This window comes from Lepisosteus oculatus, chromosome 7, assembly GCF_040954835.1.
Source record: "Lepisosteus oculatus isolate fLepOcu1 chromosome 7, fLepOcu1.hap2, whole genome shotgun sequence".
Lineage (NCBI taxonomy): Eukaryota > Metazoa > Chordata > Actinopteri > Semionotiformes > Lepisosteidae > Lepisosteus > Lepisosteus oculatus.
The window spans coordinates 54,647,348-54,667,585 of NC_090702.1; the positions used below are offsets into that span (position 1 = coordinate 54,647,348).

Sequence of the window (20,238 nt, forward strand, 5' to 3'; positions counted from 1 at the left end):
ATGAATACACAGTACGTTAATGAAACAATACTCAGGATCATTAACGGGCTGGTGCACTTCGCAGGTACATCTTTGAACACAAGGGCACCCAGCGCATCTTGATCATCAATAACTGCACCCTGGCCGACGATGCTGCCTACCAGGTGGCAGCCGGAGATGAGAAATGTACCACTGAGCTGTTTGTGAGAGGTACACAAACCCTTCTGACTGCGCAGCTGCCCCAGCCCAGGGAGAAAGGAGTGGAAAGTCATACGATTCTGCAGGCGGGGCAGGCAAACAATTCAGAGGCTGTAACTGTACTCAAAACATCTTTGTAGAATTAAAAAAGAAGAGTAATACTGTATGTTGAACAGAACCCTAGAGATTGTCAGCGAATCCTCTTCAGGAAAAAAACGATTTTATTGCTAAAAATGTACAATATTACATCTTGTCATGATGTCACGGCATCTTCCTCCTTCTTCCACAGAGTTGCCAGTTACGATAACGAAAGAGCTGGAAGACGTGAACACCACCGTCAACGAGAGAATCGAGCTGGAGTGCGAGGTGTCCGAGGACGATGCCCAAGTGAAGTGGTACGGATCGCCTTTCCTTCAAGATGCTTTCCGCCACCTTAGATACGCTCCCGTTGAGTCAAGGCGCAGAACTGGGCACGCCTTGGTCAGTCCGTCCCGTTTCATTTCCCACAGGTTTAAAAACGGAGAGGAGATCCCGAGAGCCATCCGCTCGAGGTTCCGGTTCAAGAGCGAGGGGATGAAGCACATCCTCATCATCGACGACGCGATGAGGGAGGACAGCGGAGTCTATACGGCGATGACAACAGGAGGAAAGTCAGAAGCCAAGGTCAAGGTTGACCGTATGTATTGCCCGCTACGCACTGTGTCATGCCTCTCCGCGGCGATTCAACCTGTGTGACAGATCTGGGAAATCGGGCGGTCTTCTGGAGTTTATTCCAGCCCAGGTCTTTCATCAACTCTGCACGTTCATCCGCTTGCTTGTTATGCTACTACTGCTGCACCTGCCTCTTAAGTGCAAAAAAAAAAAACATCTTCAAGTGTATTGTTTCTAATAACGTCAGAAGACAGAACTTTCGGAAAGTGCTCCTCAATTCGCTTTTAAAATTCGCTCCATTAATGCTGCCTGAGCAGCTCTCAGTAGGTGATCCTTCTGGGCTGAACTGCCACAGGTGGGAATGTTAATGTAACAAACACTCCCACTCTGAGCATTTCATTCCCATCTCCGGGGCTCCCATTGGTTACAATTCAGATAACACACCTTAATCAGCTGACTTGATGTCTGAACCTTAGAAGTCATTGCAGAGCTGATACCAGTTACAGATCCCAATCAACCTCTTTTTATGAGCTGCAAGCTTTATTCCATGCCAACCATGCAGAATAATAACTGAAATCAATTAGTATGTGATTAAGATCCCAGCTAGTACCCAAAACCAGAAATCACAGCAATTCCTCGGGACCAGTGATGGGGACCCATATCTTGGCTGACGGGGCACTCATCAAGAGCAGCTCTACCGCAGGTTTTATACTGAGGGTTTCTTTAAATCTCCAGCTTCTGAAGAACAAGGGAAGGCTTCATCGTGTCCAGTTAAGCAAATAATGAGTTCAATCAGGTGATTAAGGGCTCTGGTGAAAATAATACAGAGGACCCTTCTGTTCCTCCAGAGCTGGATTTTCACATGCCTCCTCTTCATTCTGTGCAACATGTAGTCCATTCTCGAGCACTGCAGGTGTGGAGCTGTGAATGCTGATGAGTTTATCACGTAGAAACTGCTTAAAAAATACAAATAGGAATCCATACAAAAAATTCCATAAATGGTTAGGATTTTATTTCAGACTTAGAATCCACTGTTTAGAGCCCGAAATGTATCACTTGTTGCTGTTCTCACTGCGCTTGTGTTCCATCTCCTGCCAATGTTGCTTTAGTCAAACCCCTGAAGATCATACAGGACTTAACTGACCAAACGATCAGACTGGGAAGGCCACTAGCACTGCACTGTGAGATATCTCCTGGAAACGTGCCGGGAAAGTGGTACAAGAACGGTCAGCTCATCCAAGGAGGAGACCGCATCAACATCATCCACAGAGCAAGGTACGGTGTGAAATCTGATGACCCACAACCTGGCGCACAAGGCCTCCCTCTCACTACAGTGGTAGCTCTGTTTGCCTGCTGTCCCTGCTCCCTGTATGGGGTAGCTGTTTGACTTAAATAGCACTCCCCATATGCGGGGTCAAAGTCATACTGGATGCATAAGGTGAAACTACTGAGAAAGAGAGGAGTTTATTCGCCGTACTTTACAGTATGTACATGTACATCAGGATTGATATTCAAGCTGTTCTTTCGGGACTTGCAGAGTACAATAGACAACAGTTTCACACAATGTGCACAGTACTTTACAAAACAGTAAGTAATTATTATAAATAATGATAGTTAAAACAGTAAATAGTACTAATAATTATAATTATATTACAACAAAGCACAATAACATACAATGTGTAGTATGGAAAAATAAACACACAGGACTACAAGTATGTGGTAGCTAAGTCAAAAGTTCAGAGTGCAGAGGTGCGTTGAATTCTAAGGAATTGCACAGTCAGGATGTTAAGGATGTGCAGGGCTGTAGGGCGGAAGCTGTTCTTGAGCCCAGTGGTCTGTGCTTTCATAGCGCGGCCCCGCTTGCCAGAGCACAAGGGGAAGAGCAGTTTGTGAAAGCGGATGGTGTGGATCTCATCTATTGATGGAAAGTCCGATTTTATCATTCTCTGTGGCCTTCCATTACTGGAACTATGGGGGAAAATGCTAATATGCACATTTTACTTTTCTGCTGAAACAACTAATGTTTCAGACTTCCACCTTCTGATGAGTCATTTGAACCAAGCTGTACTTAAGGAACTGTAAGTTACCTCACAAATACAAATAGAATGGCCAAGAGTTTGGTGTAAAATCATGCTTTTAATGTATATAACATCATATGACTTACTGTTTATTTGCACAATATATTGTACAGTGCAAGGTTTCATGTGATATGGAATTTGTGCCGTTTTTTGTTTTGCTTTTAAAACACTGCATCAGAGTCGTGTTTTCTTCATAGGAATCACAGGCTAGAGATCACTAGCACAACTGTGGATGATGAGGGAGACTACACCTTTGTTCCAGAGGGATACTCCACAAGTCTGAATGCCAGGGTTCATGTCATAGGTACGTGCCATTCACACTGTGGATGAACTTACAAGATCTGCGGGAATGTTTTCATACTCCCGTCAATTCATTTTCTCCCAAACGGAATACCTGCTGTCCTTCCTGAGACCACAGCACCTTGCTTTAAATGCACTTGCACCTATACAAACATTTAAACAAAGATTTTACATACGAGAGGAGGTCATTTGGCCTGTGTGGCGGATTGTAACGAATTGATTCGAGGGCCTCACCCAGCTGTTTCTTGAAGGAAGCCAGGACACTGGTTTCAACAACGTGGCAGGGGAGTTTGTCCTATAGTTCCACAACTGTTCATCTCAAAAGGCTCTGCTACACTGAAATATTTTGCAACTGAATTCAATCAAAGGTTCAGTTATGAAGATATATAGCTCAATAAAACACACTTATTTTCTGAGGACCAGGACTGATCAAATGCAAGCCAACACAGAATTTCCTGGGGGTTTGCTGAAAAAAACAAATATCTAGTTTGACAGCTCACCATCTACACTACTAACACTGAAATACATGCTAACACCTTTCCCCCAGTCTGCAAATTCACCACTTGCCAAAGCCACGGCCCCACGGTGGGAACACACCAGACTTCTGATTCATCACCAGCAGAGTCAGGGGCCAGACAGGCAGCCCCTACCACTCTTCTTCCAGCAGAGTCAGGGAAGCAGGCCGGCTGTCTCTCCTGCTCTCTGGTCTCAGGCATTCAGGAGAGTCAGGAGCCCGACAGGCAGCTCCTCCCACTCTCCTTCCAGCAGAGCCCAGAGCTGGTCAATCTGCTTCTCCTACTCCTCCTACACTGGACAAATGCACTTGAACTATACTAGTAACACGTCTTATGTAAACCTTCCAAGACCACTGATACTCAACTTAGAACACTTTCTTCCCCTATACAATAACACCTCACCTTGTACTCTCACCTGGGCTCGTCACATCCACACAGCGGTGGTCTGACAGGGAACTTGGGAATGTGCTCTGCACGTACGGCACCACTGCGTGACACACACTGGACCCAGAAGCAGATTCCCTTGCTGGGGTCTGCCTGTGCTGTTAGACCCCCCTCCAGGATCCTAGCCTCCCAGGGAAGACGACATGGTTCTTCCCACCTTCTGACCCTCCCTCTGTCCATTCTCCCTCCACAAGCACACACACCAGCACACCCCCGCGGCCTGCGCTGCTGCCCAGCCAGGCCACTCCCCACTCTGCCCGCACCTCCACAGCCCCCCTGCTCAGCTCCCAGCGGCTGCCCCCTCCCCGCTGCAGCTAGTCACAGGAGCAGGAAAGGGTCAGGGGCAAGAGGAGGTCATTCGACCCGTCCAGCTCGTTTGGTTGCCCATACCCCATCGAGTGGAGGACCTCAGGCTGCCATTTCCTGACAGAGGCCAGGCTTCAACTCATCTGTGGGTAGTTTGCTGCCGCCTCCCTTTGTGTGGAAAGAACACCTGGATTACACCTGGCTGACCAAGGCAAACCCAAACTGCTTCCTGTGGCCAGAGAAAAGATGATGAACAAGATAGCACAAGTAGAAACCACTTTCGACATTTACAGTCTATAGGCCATATACATGCACAGTACATAATACCTCATATTTAAGATACACAGCCTAGGAACATATCCAGATAAAGACATCAAAAATAAAAAGTATAGGTAATTAAATTAATACAGAAGTTGAATTCATATACAATGGATATGTGTGGATATTTCTGTGGATTTATTTCACACATTCCACACTTGCAAGTCCAAACTTGCAAATAAAGCAATAACATTTCGGATTATTGTTTCATGTTATTTCAGATCCCCCAAAAGTACACCTTGAAAGTCTTAACTTCCCAGAAAACACTGTGACGGTAGTAGCTGGAAACAAGCTCCGCCTGGAGGTGCCCATATCTGGAGAGCCCACTCCCAGAGTTGTGTGGATGAAAGGAGAAAGGGTGAGTGCATTGGACACCTACTGTAGTTCAACTTCTTTGGTTTGTTAAACTAAGCCACACAAGGGAGAGTCTGCACCCACTGCTTGTCTAACGTGCATTCTTCAGTCTTCCTCTGTCCAGAGGAGGATAGGAACATCTGGTCAATCAGCTGCTATCCCTCTAATCAGATATGAGGTATTTATCATCAGGGAGTGTGGTCTGGGTTCATGCCTATGCCTTAAGTCTGAAGTGTTAATCCTGAGCACCTGTAAAAGTAGCCAGTGGGGAAAAAAAAACGAATAGCTGATCTGATACAATTTACATTGCGTGATATGGGTGTTTTCCTTCAGGAATGTTGAGGAATGGCAGTCCTGAACCATCAACAAGGGACAGCGGCATTAAAGAAGGAGTTTCTCTAAACTCTCAGCAGGGCAGCAGTTTGTCAGCCTGTGGAGTGGTTGCAGACTTGACAGACTGTGGGTTCCTTTCTGCAGAGACAACAAGAATGAGATCGAGGAGCATTACTGTTTTTTATTCTATTATTATCCACCAGTGTAGGAGGGGTAATGCAGGATGAGATACATCTGTATTTTCAGGTCATCCTTGAAACTGGCGCCCGGGTGCGAGCAGAGTCTTTCCAAGACCACAGCACCTTCACCATCGACATCGCAGAAAGGGAGGACACTGGGAACTATAAAATTATGCTACAGAACGAGGCTGGAGAGGATTCTGCTCAGATCAAAATAAAAGTGGTTGGTAAGCATAGAAAAACATTGCTTCCCATCATATGAGCAAAGAGTTGTATTGAAATACCGGCGTGGACTAGTGGATAAGAACTCTGGAATCCTTAACCTGGCCATGGGGTCGTGGGGTCAGAAGCCAAGTGGGGTCCGGCTGTTGTAACCTTGAGTTTCACTCAGACTGTTCCAATAAATGTTTGGTTGTATAAAAGGGGAATTCTCCACATTGTCATTGTGAATGTCATTAATTATAAGTTATTGTTATCTTGTTAGCTAAAGTGTATCCATTCCCCAGATAAACAGCACCAAGCGCTGACGTGTGACTCTTTCTTCCCCAGATGTCCCTGATGCCCCACCAGCCCCCATGGTCCCTGAAGTGGGAGGGGACTGGTGCTCAATGGTGTGGGATCCCCCTCCCTATGATGGTGGCTCCCCAATCCTGGGTGTGCAATAGTTCTTCTTTCTCTGCACGGTCACATCATCCACCCCAAGGGGGTGGTCACTGTGTGTAGGAAAAGCAAAAGTCTTTGAAAATATTGCACCATCTACTGATTTTTATCATCTGCTACATATGTGCTCAGGCAAAATTTACATTTCTTTTCCCAAGAACTTAGAGAGAAATGAAACACCTCTCTTATTACTCAAAATCGAATCCAATTAACTTTTTTAGCGTAACCTATGAGCTACAATGTTGCTAAAGCAAAAACTATCTGAAAGCCGTATATACAGTAACAACATACGCATTATAATTTGAATGACTCCTCAGGCTGTAACAGACAGGAAAACAAATACTGTGCTGCAGCTCTGTTGAGTTTCTTCCCCCAGTAGGATCGGAGGCTGTTCTGATTCTGACGGGTGTCAGTGTCTGTGGCTCCTGCTTTCTGTGGACAGAAAGTGGTCACTGAGCCAGTGCTTTGTCAGGGTTTCTTTCAAATCATTATCCTGATAGTCTCCCTAAACCCCAGCTTAGCTAGACCATCGTTTTTTGGTCATCCATGTATGCACACAGCTGTTTATCCTGCAGCCCCTGTCAAATCTTTAAACAGCTGTATAACGGTACCTGCTCCTGAGTGTAATAGGGGCTCATGGGTAAATCCACAAGATGTGAATCTCATTAAGTATTAAAGGCATAAACTGTTAAACACTGATGGAGATTATTTTTCCTCTGGGCACTACAGGATATTTTGTTGAGAGGAAGAAAAAGCAAAGCTCCAGGTGGATGAGGCTGAATTTCGATCTGTGTAAGGAGTCAAACTTTGAACCCAAGAAGATGATCGAAGGTGTTCCCTATGAGGTCCGTGTTTTTGCAGTGAATGCCATAGGCGTCTCCAAACCCAGTGAGCCGTCTAAAGCATTCATACCCCTTGGTAAGTCCCCTCGTGTTGCAACGTTTCAAAATGTCTCGCTGTTTAATTGTTGAACCAACCCTGCTGGTGGCCGATGGAGTCACAGACACCACTGTGACCATGAAGCATCGTCCCTCAGACATCTGGTATACATGAGCCCACAAGCACAAATGCTTTTTGTGCTGTTGTATTATGACACTTATATAGTTTTATGTATGTTTTGTGTTATGACACGTACATAATGGCCATGTTTCAACAAAATAAAAATAAGCCTGTAATGCATTTTGTGAGGTCCATATTATAGGCCACCAAGGCCCTTATTTTCATGTAGTCTTGGCTGTCATTTGCTATCAAATCCAATAAAATAATACTTTTCACGCATGGCAGTGATTTACAGGCATCTACAGACCCTCCAGGGAACTGGCTGTGACCCCAGGATTGGAGCAGTGTGAGGGAGGGAGACCGGTTCTGAAATACGCTGCTCATATATAGAAACACATGTGTGTTGTTACCATCATGAGCGAAAAGCAGACTGTGATGATCCCTCTGGAGGGTTTATGGGAAACGTCACTATTCACAGATCGGGGTGGTGGTGCATTTCACGTTTGTTTACAGATACTGAAGATGTTAAACATTTTATTCATCTGTGCACAGTAATACTATAGTAAGACAGCCTCTTCAAAATTTCCATCCTCCATCCATGCTGCTAATATTCACTATTGCACAGGGGTGGTTGGCCCTGGTATAGTACTTCCATACACCTTGTTGCAAGTCTTTATCCCTGCTGATCCGTGATCATCATCAGAGTGAGCTCCAGAACCAGGGTTAAAAAAGCAGTTAAGCATCAAACAGAGGCCCTGAGGCTGACTTTATTCACAGCCTTGTGTCTTCCACAATTGAAGCAGCTTTCTTTTGATCTCTCTGTGCTCTGTGTGTCATTTTGTGTCATCAGCTGTAACCAGTGAACCAACCCTGCTGGTGGTCGACGGAGTCACAGACACCACTGTGACCATGAAGTGGCGTCCCCCAGACATGATTGGAGCTGCAGGCCTGGATGGATATGTGATAGAATACTGCTTTGAAGGACGTAAGACAGCTTGGAAAGACATGTTTTTAATTATTCGTTTCCTGAAACACCTGATCCTAAATCCCATCAATAGTTTATGATGCACATACATGTTTTTTTTTTTTCATTTTACACTGTGAGGAGATGAGTTTGTTGATTGTTTGGTTAGTGCTGTTCGAGGGAACAACAAAATGCTGAGCTTCAAGTCTTGAGAATTCATTGAAAATGCCTGCCAGGTCAATGTCAGATATATGAATTGATTGAGAATCTGTGTCATCTGGAGTTCAAAAAGACGAGACATGATTTAGTGATTGAGAACAGTGAAAGATACGACTTCATACTACAGAGTGTTGAAGATTGACGGAATGATCAGGGCACGGGTGAATGATTTAGCTCAAGAAGGACACGTACTCACACACAGCTGCGCTTTCTGGTTGGCGAAACAGCAAGTAAGACCTCTCTGTCTTCTCCCTCCTAGAGGATGAATGGATAGTGGCCACTCCTGAGCTGGTTGAGAAGACAAGGTTCACAATTACTGGGCTGCCCACCGAGGAGAAGATCTTTGTGAGGGTCAAGGCCATTAATGCTGCAGGGGCCAGCGAACCCAGACTGCATCCCCACCCCATTCTCGTGAAAGAAGTCATTGGTGAGTTTACACACGTGACCCTTGAGCTCAGGCCTCTGTGAGCCCTGCACGTCTAACTCCCTGGAGCGTGCCATGTCGCCCTTGTGCTGTTGACGCTGGTCTCTTGCCGTCAGCACCTTTCAATTAACTTTTATTTAAATAATGCCCTGCCGGACAATGGTAAGATTCACACTGGGAAAGATCTCCATCTTGCGTAGCATTACCCAGGGACATGTGACAAGTCTGTTTCAGCAGCGCTAGAGGCTTTATTCATATCTTGTTTAACAAACAAAGGTTTCTCACAATAAAGCCTTGGCAGTAGTTCCAAAAGTAACAATAGTAACCGTTCTGCTCTACTCAACACAGATTGAAACATACGTAATACCGTCTTTTTATCTTAAATGTATTTAACACTGGGACATTTTTGAGGTACAAAAACAATGAATGTTTTGTAAATGAATATCTGGTCAGTTGCAAAGCAATGGAAATGAACCTTTTTCGGGAGTTTCAAAGTTATTCAAAGAACAGTGCAGACCGCGCCCAGTGAATTGCACACACTGTGAAGTTCTGCACTAACGCACAGGCCCTGGAGTGTGCTGGGACCCTGAACACTCACTCTACCTTTTTCCTTCCAGAACACCCCAAGATTCGTGTTCCCAGGCATCTTAAGCAAACATATATTAGGAAAGTTGGAGAAGTTGTCAATCTTGTTATACCCTTCCAGGTAATAATAATCATTATCATCTTTTGTGTTTTATGGGTGTGTCACCTTTCATGATACACAGTCCTGAGGTGTTTCCAACTAAAACAAACACTTTTGACAGCTGGAGTCTGGAGGGTTTTCAAGACTAATACAGTAGCTTACAGTGGTTGAGTGGGTTTACTGGGTCTCCCGGTGTTTGTCATAGTGGGAACTGAAAGGCCAGCGTCTGGAGAGTGTAAATGGCATGTAGGGTTACCAGTTCACTGTTCAAGCCCTTAAAGGTGAGCAGCAGTAGAATGACTATCATTCTGAAATCAACAGCGAGCCAGGGCTCCTGTTCAACTATCGAAGAAAGCATACAATAATTATACTGTTGGGTGTTATTTGAAGGTCCTTAATATTTGATAGTGAGCTGAAGCTGATGGATCGTGAAAAAAAAAGCTGCTCTTTTGTTTCCGAGTGTAAATGAAATGTGCAGGAGTAGAAGCCAGTTTTAGCCTCTTCTCCAGAAGACTTAATATACCAGATACCCGCTGTGCTCCCCAGGGCAGACCAAGGCCTAAAGTGAGCTGGATGAAGGACAAAGCTCCTGTTGATCCGACTCAGGTCAGCATCCGCAACAGTGAGACGGACAGCATCATCTTCATCCGCAAAGCCACCAGGAAGCACTCCGGGCATTACAAAATGAGCGTCCAAGTGGAGAACTATGTGGACGAAGCCACCATAGATATACAGATTGTTGGTGAGTCAATGAGAATGTTAATGTCCACACCAGTGAAATGACACAAACAAAATGAAGGAATAAAAAAGAGCTCATGTTGCCCCAACACTGGCAGAGGAACAGAATGATTAAGACCCCCATCATTTATGTTCTTTTGTGCAGTCCTTGTGGAAAGGCTGTGTCAAATCTTTTCATCCAATCCCACTCCTTTTTCTATTTTCTGCCTCTGTCCAGTGGGGGTTGAGTCTAGGGTGAGGGTTAGAGTTAGTGTGGCAAATGAAGAATGGCCATAATAGGTCCACAGGTCCTCATCCTGCCCGGTTTGTAATAAGAAAACAATCTGGCAATTCCAAATTTAGAAGACAAAGGGAAAAAAATCTCATCAGCTTCATTATCAATGTTAATGTGACTGACCAAGATAATACTGTAGATGCTGAAATATATAATCATTCCAAACATTCTATGATATTTAATCTGCAGTACGCACAGTCCATTCTTATATACTCAAAACTACAGAGAAAAACACAGGTGACTTTCACTATTAGAAAATGCACTGGTGTTCACTTCATTTTTCCATTGTTTCGTGTTTGAAATCTTATTTAAAGGCTTTTGGTGCAGGCACACAGCACTGTGTGGTATGGAGAAACTTTCTGTGCAAATTCCCTTCAGTTCTGTCGTTTTTGTCCCACACAGACCGGCCTGGCCCTCCCCAGCATGTGAAGATTGTGGATGTCTGGGGAGAGAATGTGGAGTTAGAGTGGACTCCCCCTAAAGACAGCGGCAATGCACCCATAACTGGCTACACTATTCAGAAAGCAGACAAGAAGACAATGGTATGTGCTGTGCTGCACACAGAACATAATTCTTTCTGACTGTAAGAGTGTCCACTAACTTGACAAGATTGACAACTGATCAGGAATTAACATCACAGTAAAGAGAAATTATTAATGAGGCTCCATATATCAGCTAGTGACTAAGTGGAACAATTACTGTTTACAGCTGTATTTTATTCTGTAGGAATAATTTGCAACATTAGAAATAACCACGCCCTGTTCAGTGTCTTGCTTGGACATCTTCTCATAGACAACAGTAAAAATGTGGGCACTAGTGATCTTTCATCGTGGCCCTTTGTTATAACTATGTGGACCAGCAGTTTCCACTGAGCAGCTGTGTGTGCTTGAGCAAGATCCTTTTGGTCAGATTGCTCCCCATGAGTCAGGTTGCTTTGGACAGAGGCTTCTGCAGAGTAAATGAAGGAGGACTGAGATAATTTAATAAGCTCTCTTGGCCTTCTGCAGAAGGTGCCCCTACTTGGGATCCTCCTGGACACTTTCCTTTACCTCCTGGACCTCTCAATTACCCATCGATAATCCTTTAGTTATAAGGACAGGGCTGACTGATGCAGTGACTGGTCTGCTTGTACTGAAAATACGGCGCTTTTTCAGTAAAGAACGTTCTGTTTTGCAGGAATGGTTCACAACACTGGAGCATTATCACAGAACCACCATAGCGATCTCTGACCTTGTTGTTGGAAATGAATACTATTTCCGTATCTACTCGGAAAACATGTGTGGGCTCAGCGAATGTGCTACAATGACAAAAGACTGTGCCCTTATTGTGAAGGAAGGTTAGTTGTTACTGCTACATATTCCAGGGGTGATCAAGCTCAGTGTTTTGAGGCACATCTTTTGTTAAAGTAGTGCTAAGAGGTGGGAGAACTGTTAGGGAGTAACACAACAGAATACACAATCACACTGGAGATAAAAACAAGTTTCCTTTAATGTCAAAGTCCCTTAACAATTATTGTGGTGGGTCCTCAGAAACTCTTGAAGGAAAAAAAGAAAAAAACATATTTTTAAACCATGCGACCCAAAGGTAACGTTTGCTTTTAATGATCTTATCTTGGGTTCCTAGATTGTTTTCAAATACCCCAGAGGAACGTAATGCTTAGTTTTAATGCAGATGTTAATTAAAAGAGATGCCAGAATGATCAATTTCACCCCACAAACCCCGGTGTGATTAACTGAACAGTCGATCACTCTGCCGAACAGTGCCCTTGCTCTCTCTGTGTCCCAGAGAATGGTCCTTGTATTGACAACAGGGCTCAGTTTAGCATATCAGTGCTATTATTTATTCCTGGCTTTCATTACGCCAGCTGAGAATCCAGGTCAACTGATACTCGCCCATGTTTCCACTCTTGTCATTAGTAACTGCAGCTGTTTTAAGATGCATTTACTCTGAAGGTGAGTGGCAGGTGAGGCAATCACTGCTTATTCACAGCTACCCTGCACCTAAGAAATACAGAATAGATTAAAAAACACCTGTTGCAAAAAGCTATTGACCTGGAAATCTAAAGATCAGGAGGGTAGCACTTATTCAGGAAAGCGGGCAGCGGAGAAGGAACAGGGCCCAGGGAGCAAGTCTCTGTGGGTCCTGTCAGTTGTACATGCTGTACAGAGAATGAACCAGAACAACAAACTAATGAAACCAAAAGTGAAGTGGCTTCAATGTAGTCATCCCACCCAGTGACACATGGCTTTGGCGTCCCTTTTCTCTCAAGCTGTCTGCCGCCTCAGCAGCCTCTCTGGTGATCCACCGACTGCAGGGGCAGCACAGAAGAACAGAGTGCCACAGCTGCAGCAGCTGGGTGTGATGATAATCCCTGTCTGTCTGTCACCTGCACCTCTTTCTGGGACCTGCACAGCCAGGGCACTGCAGCGCTGAGCTTTGGGCCAGACTGTGGCGATGAGCTTTTTTTCCAACAAATACAAAACTCCTTTTTAGGATCATTTTTAGTTCACTCAAATTCCAGTTGCTTCTAGGATTTATTTTTGAACTTCCTGCAAGAGATCAAAAGGAAAACAAACCTGACAAAAACTCTCTCACTTTTCTTTGAAAGGTTTGAATTACAAGAATCCAGATTACAAGGATTTTGACTTCTCAGAGCCCCCAAAATTCACACACCCCCTGGTGAACACCACGGCAGTTGCTGGCTTCAACGCTACACTGAACTGCAGTGTCCGAGCTAACCCCAGGGTATGTACGCCCCACGGTCCAGTCACTTCAAAGAAAACTGTAACAAAATTTAACATGTGTGTCATTATGCTGTGAAAAGCAGGTCACTGATAGTTCTGGCAGAAGGAACTGTTAACTGTCGATGTTAGAAGACCTCTAAAACCATTTCACATATGTTGTATATAGTCTTTCAACTTAACAGATGATGTAGAGTATGTGTACCTGAAGATCAGGAGGGATGATAGCAATCAAACCACTTTTGTCCCAGCTGTTCTAAATCCTAATCATTCCCAGCATCATACTGCATCCCTCCTTCATCCCATCTCCACCTTGTAGCTGCATGAGGGTCCTGGGCTCCTTGTCTTGTGGCCAAGGGGCCTGGCCTTTAGTCAAGTGGCTTACGCCAAACCTCACTATAGAACACTAACACTGAATAAACATCCTCAAACACATGTAATTCTTGAGTGCCATTATTCTCCGTGAAGTTGTAAAAGGATTGGACAACAAATTTTGCTGTAGTCAAAGAACAGTGAAAGCACACAGTAGTTTTGAAAAGCAGCCCTCAAGCTGGAAAAAACTGATTGTGCCCAGGACAGTACCCTGGGGAACACCGCAGAAAACTTCACTGTTTCTTTCTTCCTGTTGTAGCCAAAGGTGATGTGGTATAAGAACAAAATTGCCATCATTGATGATCCACGGTACCGGATGTTTAGCAACCAGGGCGTGTGCACCCTGGAGATCCGGAAACCCAGTCCGTATGATGGTGGCACCTACACCTGCAAAGCTGTCAATGACCTGGGTGAGGCTGTGGTAGACTGCAAGCTGGAGGTGAAAGGTGAGACTTGGAGTCACCTGCCTGTCTAGAGGAATCTTTTCCAGACTCACCCAGACATAGTCTCCATCACTAAAATGTATGGAGTATATCATTTGAAATGAAAATAAAAAATAAAATAAAGCCCATATATGAATATCTTAAAGCACAGATAGATCTAACATACTGTACCTTCTTACCTGTTGAGGAATGTAATCAACGATTCTGGTGGGCACTAGAAGTTAACATGCAGTACAATCGTCCTGCCTGCTGTACTCATGTAAAAACAGTTGAAGTGGTTTCCACTTGCATGTCACATGATACAGTGTCAACTGCTGTTTTTTCACTCTTTTTCATGAATCTCTGATTCACTACTTTTTATCTTTTACCCTCTCTCTTTTTGAACTTTTTAAAATGTTTTTTTTTCCTTTTTCTTTAACCTGACAGACTTCTTGTGGTGCAACAAGGTTTTGATTACACATTTTGTTTTATATTTGCATCACAACCAGGTGCAATTTTGTATTTTTTGTGTTTGATGCTTTTTTGTCCAGGTGTTTTTGAAACAGTTCTGTGATGATTTCTCAATATGCTTAACTTTTGGTGATTTTCTATTTTTGTCATTTTTTTGGACATTGTTCATATAAACGACCTGCTTGTGCATGCAAGTCCATAATGCTATTGACATTTTAGTTGTATACTTCATCTTTGCTTTCAACTTTTAATCACTAGATTCCTCTACCTTTTCACTGCACACAGTTTGGGTCTGGAAAGGCAGTTTAGTTTTCCTGAAACACAATTTAAATATCACTTTTGAGACAAATTTAGATGTTTTAACCTCATGCTCTTTTTTCATTTCTGAAGAGTAACATAATTTACCCTATCAGTGATGAAGGCAATTTTTACAACTGTTCAATTGCATTCAAAAAATGCAGAAAGCTATGAACAGAAAATTGGCCTTTGACCTAGATTCTTCCTATACAACATGACTGCATATAAAACCTCAGGCCATGGCAGGGAATTTCAGTCGACTTTGGACACAATGGTGGCATTATGAAAATAAAATCACATCAGTTTGAACTCCACCTTATTGTCTTCTGCAGTGCATCAATTTGTTTGTAAAAAGAAGTATAATTTTCCATGACTTACATTTCACCTAAAATGATCCTCGGTTGTATTTCTGTACAAGCATGAAGTGATCCTTAGTTCTATTTCTGAAAAGTGCTGAGGTTTGTTTTATAAAGCATGGATAAACAAGATGCAGCACATTGATGTTTCATCTTGAATAGACTTGGAGGATAGCTACTGACCCAAGAGTATTCTAGACCTCAAAATGCAGCTTGGCATCCTAATTTTCAAAAACTGTACCTCAACTGTTCAGGCCAAAGAAGCAGAAAAGTTTATTGTATGTGATATTGCACTTTATCAGCTCGTTTTGTGAGTTGTTTGGAGGCACTGTAAAATCATTTAAAATCAATCTCCAACAAATCACAACAGCCCAAACCTTTGTTCTATCAGAAATTTAAATTAAATTAAAAACGAATTTAAAAATTAATAGGAATGGGTCAAAGGCATTACAATTGCATTTCTTTAAGGAAGATACTGTTTCTTTTCATAACACAGAACTAGTTTAAGCCCAATAAATGATCTTTACTCAACAGTCATGTTGCAATATATGAGAGCAACCCTTCGCTCCTTCACTGTCGAATCCATTCCAGCTAAGTTAAAATGATTTAAATGTGTTTTCTTCTCTCCTCTAGTTGCGTAAGGATTTGTGAGTGTATGTGTTCATCCAAGGTAAGCTTTCATATGGTCAGTGCATATGAAGCTTATGTCTGTCATTGTATACCTTCCTACAGCAAGTAATACAGTAGGAGCGAAAACTCCCATTAGTGCCTTGTACTTACTCCTCGTGTAACCTGTACCTTATAAAAACCTTGCATTATCTTACACCTCTGGAGTAACTGCCTCTCTTGTTCATGTAACATGCCACAAAACGGGTGAGTAACTAATTCATGAGCACAGCCCCCCACCCCCCCGAATTCACACTTTGTCACAACCACCCTCTGTATGAAACGGTTTGATCCACTAATTCCTTTAATATTTAGCATGTTGTTAATTAAACTATATCTTCCAATGAAGTCTTTTCAAAGTGCATTAACCACTGATATCCCTGCAAGTAGCGTAACAATTACAGAAGCAGAACGGTCCATACCTCTATCTGCAAGAACTTACTACCACTACTAAACTGAATCAATGTCCAATAAACATGTCTCACTGAAAAGTCTTGTTTCGCATTAAGGGTGCCAACACTTTGGTCCGTGGCTGTACTGCTGTATTGATATTTGGTTATTTACTGTATATTACTAGTTTAATGGAGGGGTCCCCAGTCCTGGTTTTGGGAGGTGAGTGGGTCTGCAGGTGTCTTTAAAGCAGCAGCACCTAAAGAGCTTGGAGAAGCTGTTATACTGGTCCAGTTAATAATAATGAGACAATCCAGGTCATTCAGAGCCAGGACGAACTTAAAACACTGCAGACACACTGGCCTTCCAGGGAGAGGACTGGCGATCCCAGGTTTAAATGTTTTGTGGAAATGCAGATTGCTTCCACCCTATAGGCAACCCGAATTCAAGTAATTGCAGCATCAATACATTTTAACAGATAAGTGTTCTGAAGAAAACGGCCTTTTGATGGTACCCTCAGGATCCTGAGAAAAACAGTGCTGATTCCAGCTTGCTGAAGATTTTGTGGTTGCATTGCTGTTTTGCTGATTGCTTGGGAATTTCAGTAATCATCTGTGAATCTGCAGATGCCTTACTTGCTGTAGAGCCCTACACGATCACCTTAAATTCTTAAAGTTCTAAAGTTCCACATTTGTATCACTTACAATTCTCATATTTATCCGATCACTGGTTGCATCAGTATCGGCACACCTGTGGTTTGGTGTTTTGACATCTTATCCATTGCTGAGTTTACCCAAAGATAATCAGGAAGCACGTGGTGCCTTATGTGCTGAACACACCTCAGGTCATGTAACAGAAGACTAAATAATGACTGCCATATGAATGTACAACATCAACCCTATGACTGTCTTTGTTCAGCAACTTGTTCTAACATGAAATTTCATTTCTAAACTACTTTTATCACTACTGTTTTTCTCAAATAAAACGACTATAATGACAGATGTGGGGCTTTTGGACACATCGTTCTCAATCACGTTCCTGATGGATCAGCTGCTGAATACCTTCTAATCAATCCCGTCCGTTTCCGCAGTCGCCCTGCAGAAAGGGGATCGGGCTGCGTGCAGTGATTAGCACATGCCGGCCGCGGGGGTCCTTCAGAGAAGCGCTGTTGCTCAAACTCCGCTCTTGCTTCAGACAGGCTCTCTGGTTTGGAAAGCACGGCTCTGATTGCGCTGTTGGATCTTTATGTTTCTAGCCAGAAAGCACCCCCCCCCCGGTGTCACCCTGGGCGTCTGCAGCCCGCTGCTCTGGGGGTCCGAAAGGTGCCGGCGTGTCGCGGCTCTCGAAATCCCTGCAAGCTGACCGTCTTTTCTCTCTCATCAGGGGGGTTTACGTTTTATGAGCTTATGCAGCGGGGAGTGCCTTTACACCTTATCAAACAGCACATGAGCGAAACAAAGAGCGGCGAGCCCGAGAAGAAGTGACTGTCTGCTGGCCGCCTTCTCCACCTCCTCTCGGGGATGACCTGCCACTGCGCGCAACAGCCAACTGGATGATCGTCAAGATGAGAGTGTGGCATGCAATGTGTGCTGGCATGGATCTACTGTAGGTAGCGTAGGGTAGCCATGTGCTGTATCATCAGCTCTCACGCCTCTTTGCCTGTTTGATGCTGGTATGTAAAGGCGATATTTAAACTCTGCAGCATGTCGCCTGGTGTTTTCGGCAAGTAGCTTTTAGAATAGGCCCATGTGGCAGCCGTGGGACAATGAAGTCCGCCGCAGCAGATGCTGATATACTGTAATGAGCTTTGCTTTATCACCGACTGGGATTCTCATATCGCTGGTGTAGCCCCACGTCTAGAAATGGAGGTGTCATTTGATTCTTTGTTGATAAACGTGCTGAAACTGTACAATATAAATAAAGTCCGCTCCTGCATGAAACGTCAGTTATTGTGTGGAGTACGTACTGTTTACTGTTGGGGAACTAAGCTGGAGGCGAGAGCACTCTGTATACTTGTAAAGCCCTAATAAACACAAGAGAAAAAAAAACATCACAAAGATGATTGAAGGCAATTTAAACTGTGCTTAACCTGTGCAGAAGTCCACACAGCTGAGATTAGCCTGCTGAACGGAGACTAACCTATTGACTGCTGCGGAGACTGACAGTGTTCCTCCAGGAGCCAGGCTGGGGTGTGACCCTTTGATTTTTAGCTTTTTTTGTTCAGATATATACAGTATATATACTGTATATATCTACGCATGCTGACGCAGCTACCCACCTGAACTACAGTATATATATATGTGTGTGTGTGTATGTGTTTCCAGGTGTAATACAGCTTTGTGCATTATAATATATAGATAGATATTCTAGCAGTGGCTTTTCATTTTAATAGTTGCAGCTGAGACACACAAACCTCTTCTGTAGCTGACCAGCACACCCTGAGCACTGACGAAGCCTTCTCTGTAATGAATTATTTTCATTTCAAAGTAATGATGTTACCCTTTAGAGTAACAAAAGACCGAAGTAACCAACAGTGGGACTGCTGAATAAACATTATGAGCCTGATTAAGATATCTGTTGGTGTTCTTGAAAGGATTCTGTTATGTTGGTAAAGGCACATTAATAACGTGGGAGAGGATGAATGACTTGTCAAATATTTAACTTCAAATAAGTGGAAGCTATGTTACGATTGCTTCATAGATGCCTGTGCAGTTCAAAGCCGAAGACCTGAGATACTGTATGTTAAAGATGTTGTGGGCATGGGTTAAGTCTGAAATACATTGTTTATCCCAGAATATCAAGATATTGTTCATATTCTTTGAGGAATTTTCTGTGTTAATGGCTAATTTGTTTCCTTAGAATTTGTTTTCCATTCTTTTATCAGGTGATGCACCCATTCTTTATCTGGAATATTTCAAAAGCTTTTTGTGTATTCAGCATGACTCTCACCTCTTAATTGTTATACCTTGGTTAATATGTCTGGTTTTGTGATATTTGTTTTTGAATGATTAGGTTTTGCATTTCTAATCCAACAAGATAATGTACCAGAAAATGCACCTATTTGCTCTTTATTGTCCACAACCTTTCCAGCAGAGGTTAACAGTATACACATTAAGAATACTTTGACTTTGAAAGGGAAGCAACAAAAATATTTATTATATATATAATAATCCCTTCAAATAAAACTTGGTATCTCCGTACTCCCCCGATTTCCACTTAACATATATGATTTCAGAGCCGCTAGCCTGTCTATTACACTGATCAATAACCAATATTTACTCTGTCTGCATCATTGTGTTACTCAGTTTCACAGTTGATTTGTTGCAAGTGAGGAGATTTAGGTAGCGATTGGTACAATATGTGAACCAGAATAAGTTCTTGTCATAAGCACTTCTACTTCAGACCTTATAGAAACATATTTCCTGTCATTTTATGTACTGTATTTCTTAGTTAATTTTGAACTCTGAGAAATACAGATCTTGTGCTTTTTAATGTTGTTTTTTGGGTGGCGAGGGAATTTTCTTCATTGTTTTGCTTTCTTTTTTGGTATTAGTGCTACTGGTTAAAGCCTAGAGAGCAATGTTAGCCCATCATTAATTGTAAAGCATGTCTTTTAAGGGAATTGATTTGTAATATACAGCATTATAAAGGTAATAAAATGTTGTTTTCAACTTATGTTTTATGCCAAGTTTGTATGGTTCAATGGTGTGCACAGAAAGTCGGAAAACCTTTCTAAAGGTTTAAAAATACCTTCAGAAAACCTGACTACAATTCAGGAGAAACAAAGGGTACTCCAACAAGTAATACATTTTTGTTAAATAAAGTGAAGACTTGGTAAAATGTTTGCTTGGTAACCCAGCAGCAGCCTGGCCACATGTATGAGGAAGTCTCACCCCTCTGGATAA

The 20,238-nt window shown here is 43.0% G+C and overlaps 1 protein-coding gene across 16 annotated transcripts in view; it reads left to right on the forward strand.

Moving 5' to 3' along the window:
- Positions 1–20,004, forward strand: part of mybpc1 (myosin binding protein C1) — a 52,675-nt gene extending 32,671 nt beyond the window's left edge. For 15 of the 16 annotated variants that reach the window (XM_015351977.2, XM_069192793.1, XM_069192791.1 and 12 more), the window contains 18 exons: positions 65–189; positions 467–572; positions 687–853; positions 1,938–2,103; positions 3,104–3,210; positions 5,011–5,147; positions 5,723–5,882; positions 6,205–6,309; positions 7,045–7,233; positions 8,165–8,299; positions 8,757–8,924; positions 9,539–9,627; positions 10,153–10,348; positions 11,021–11,160; positions 11,795–11,954; positions 13,227–13,363; positions 13,991–14,177; positions 17,717–20,004. In XM_015351977.2, coding sequence (XP_015207463.1) covers positions 65–189; positions 467–572; positions 687–853; positions 1,938–2,103; positions 3,104–3,210; positions 5,011–5,147; positions 5,723–5,882; positions 6,205–6,309; positions 7,045–7,233; positions 8,165–8,299; positions 8,757–8,924; positions 9,539–9,627; positions 10,153–10,348; positions 11,021–11,160; positions 11,795–11,954; positions 13,227–13,363; positions 13,991–14,177; positions 17,717–17,817 — 2,575 coding nt within the window. In that variant the 3' untranslated portion in view covers positions 17,818–20,004. Of the gene's footprint in view, positions 1–64; positions 190–466; positions 573–686; positions 854–1,937; positions 2,104–3,103; positions 3,211–5,010; positions 5,148–5,722; positions 5,883–6,204; positions 6,310–7,044; positions 7,234–8,164; positions 8,300–8,756; positions 8,925–9,538; positions 9,628–10,152; positions 10,349–11,020; positions 11,161–11,794; positions 11,955–13,226; positions 13,364–13,990; positions 14,178–15,910; positions 15,948–17,716 lie in introns of all 16 variants that reach the window. The other variant, XM_069192796.1, reaches the window with a different exon arrangement.
- The last annotated feature ends 234 nt before the right edge of the window (positions 20,005–20,238 follow it).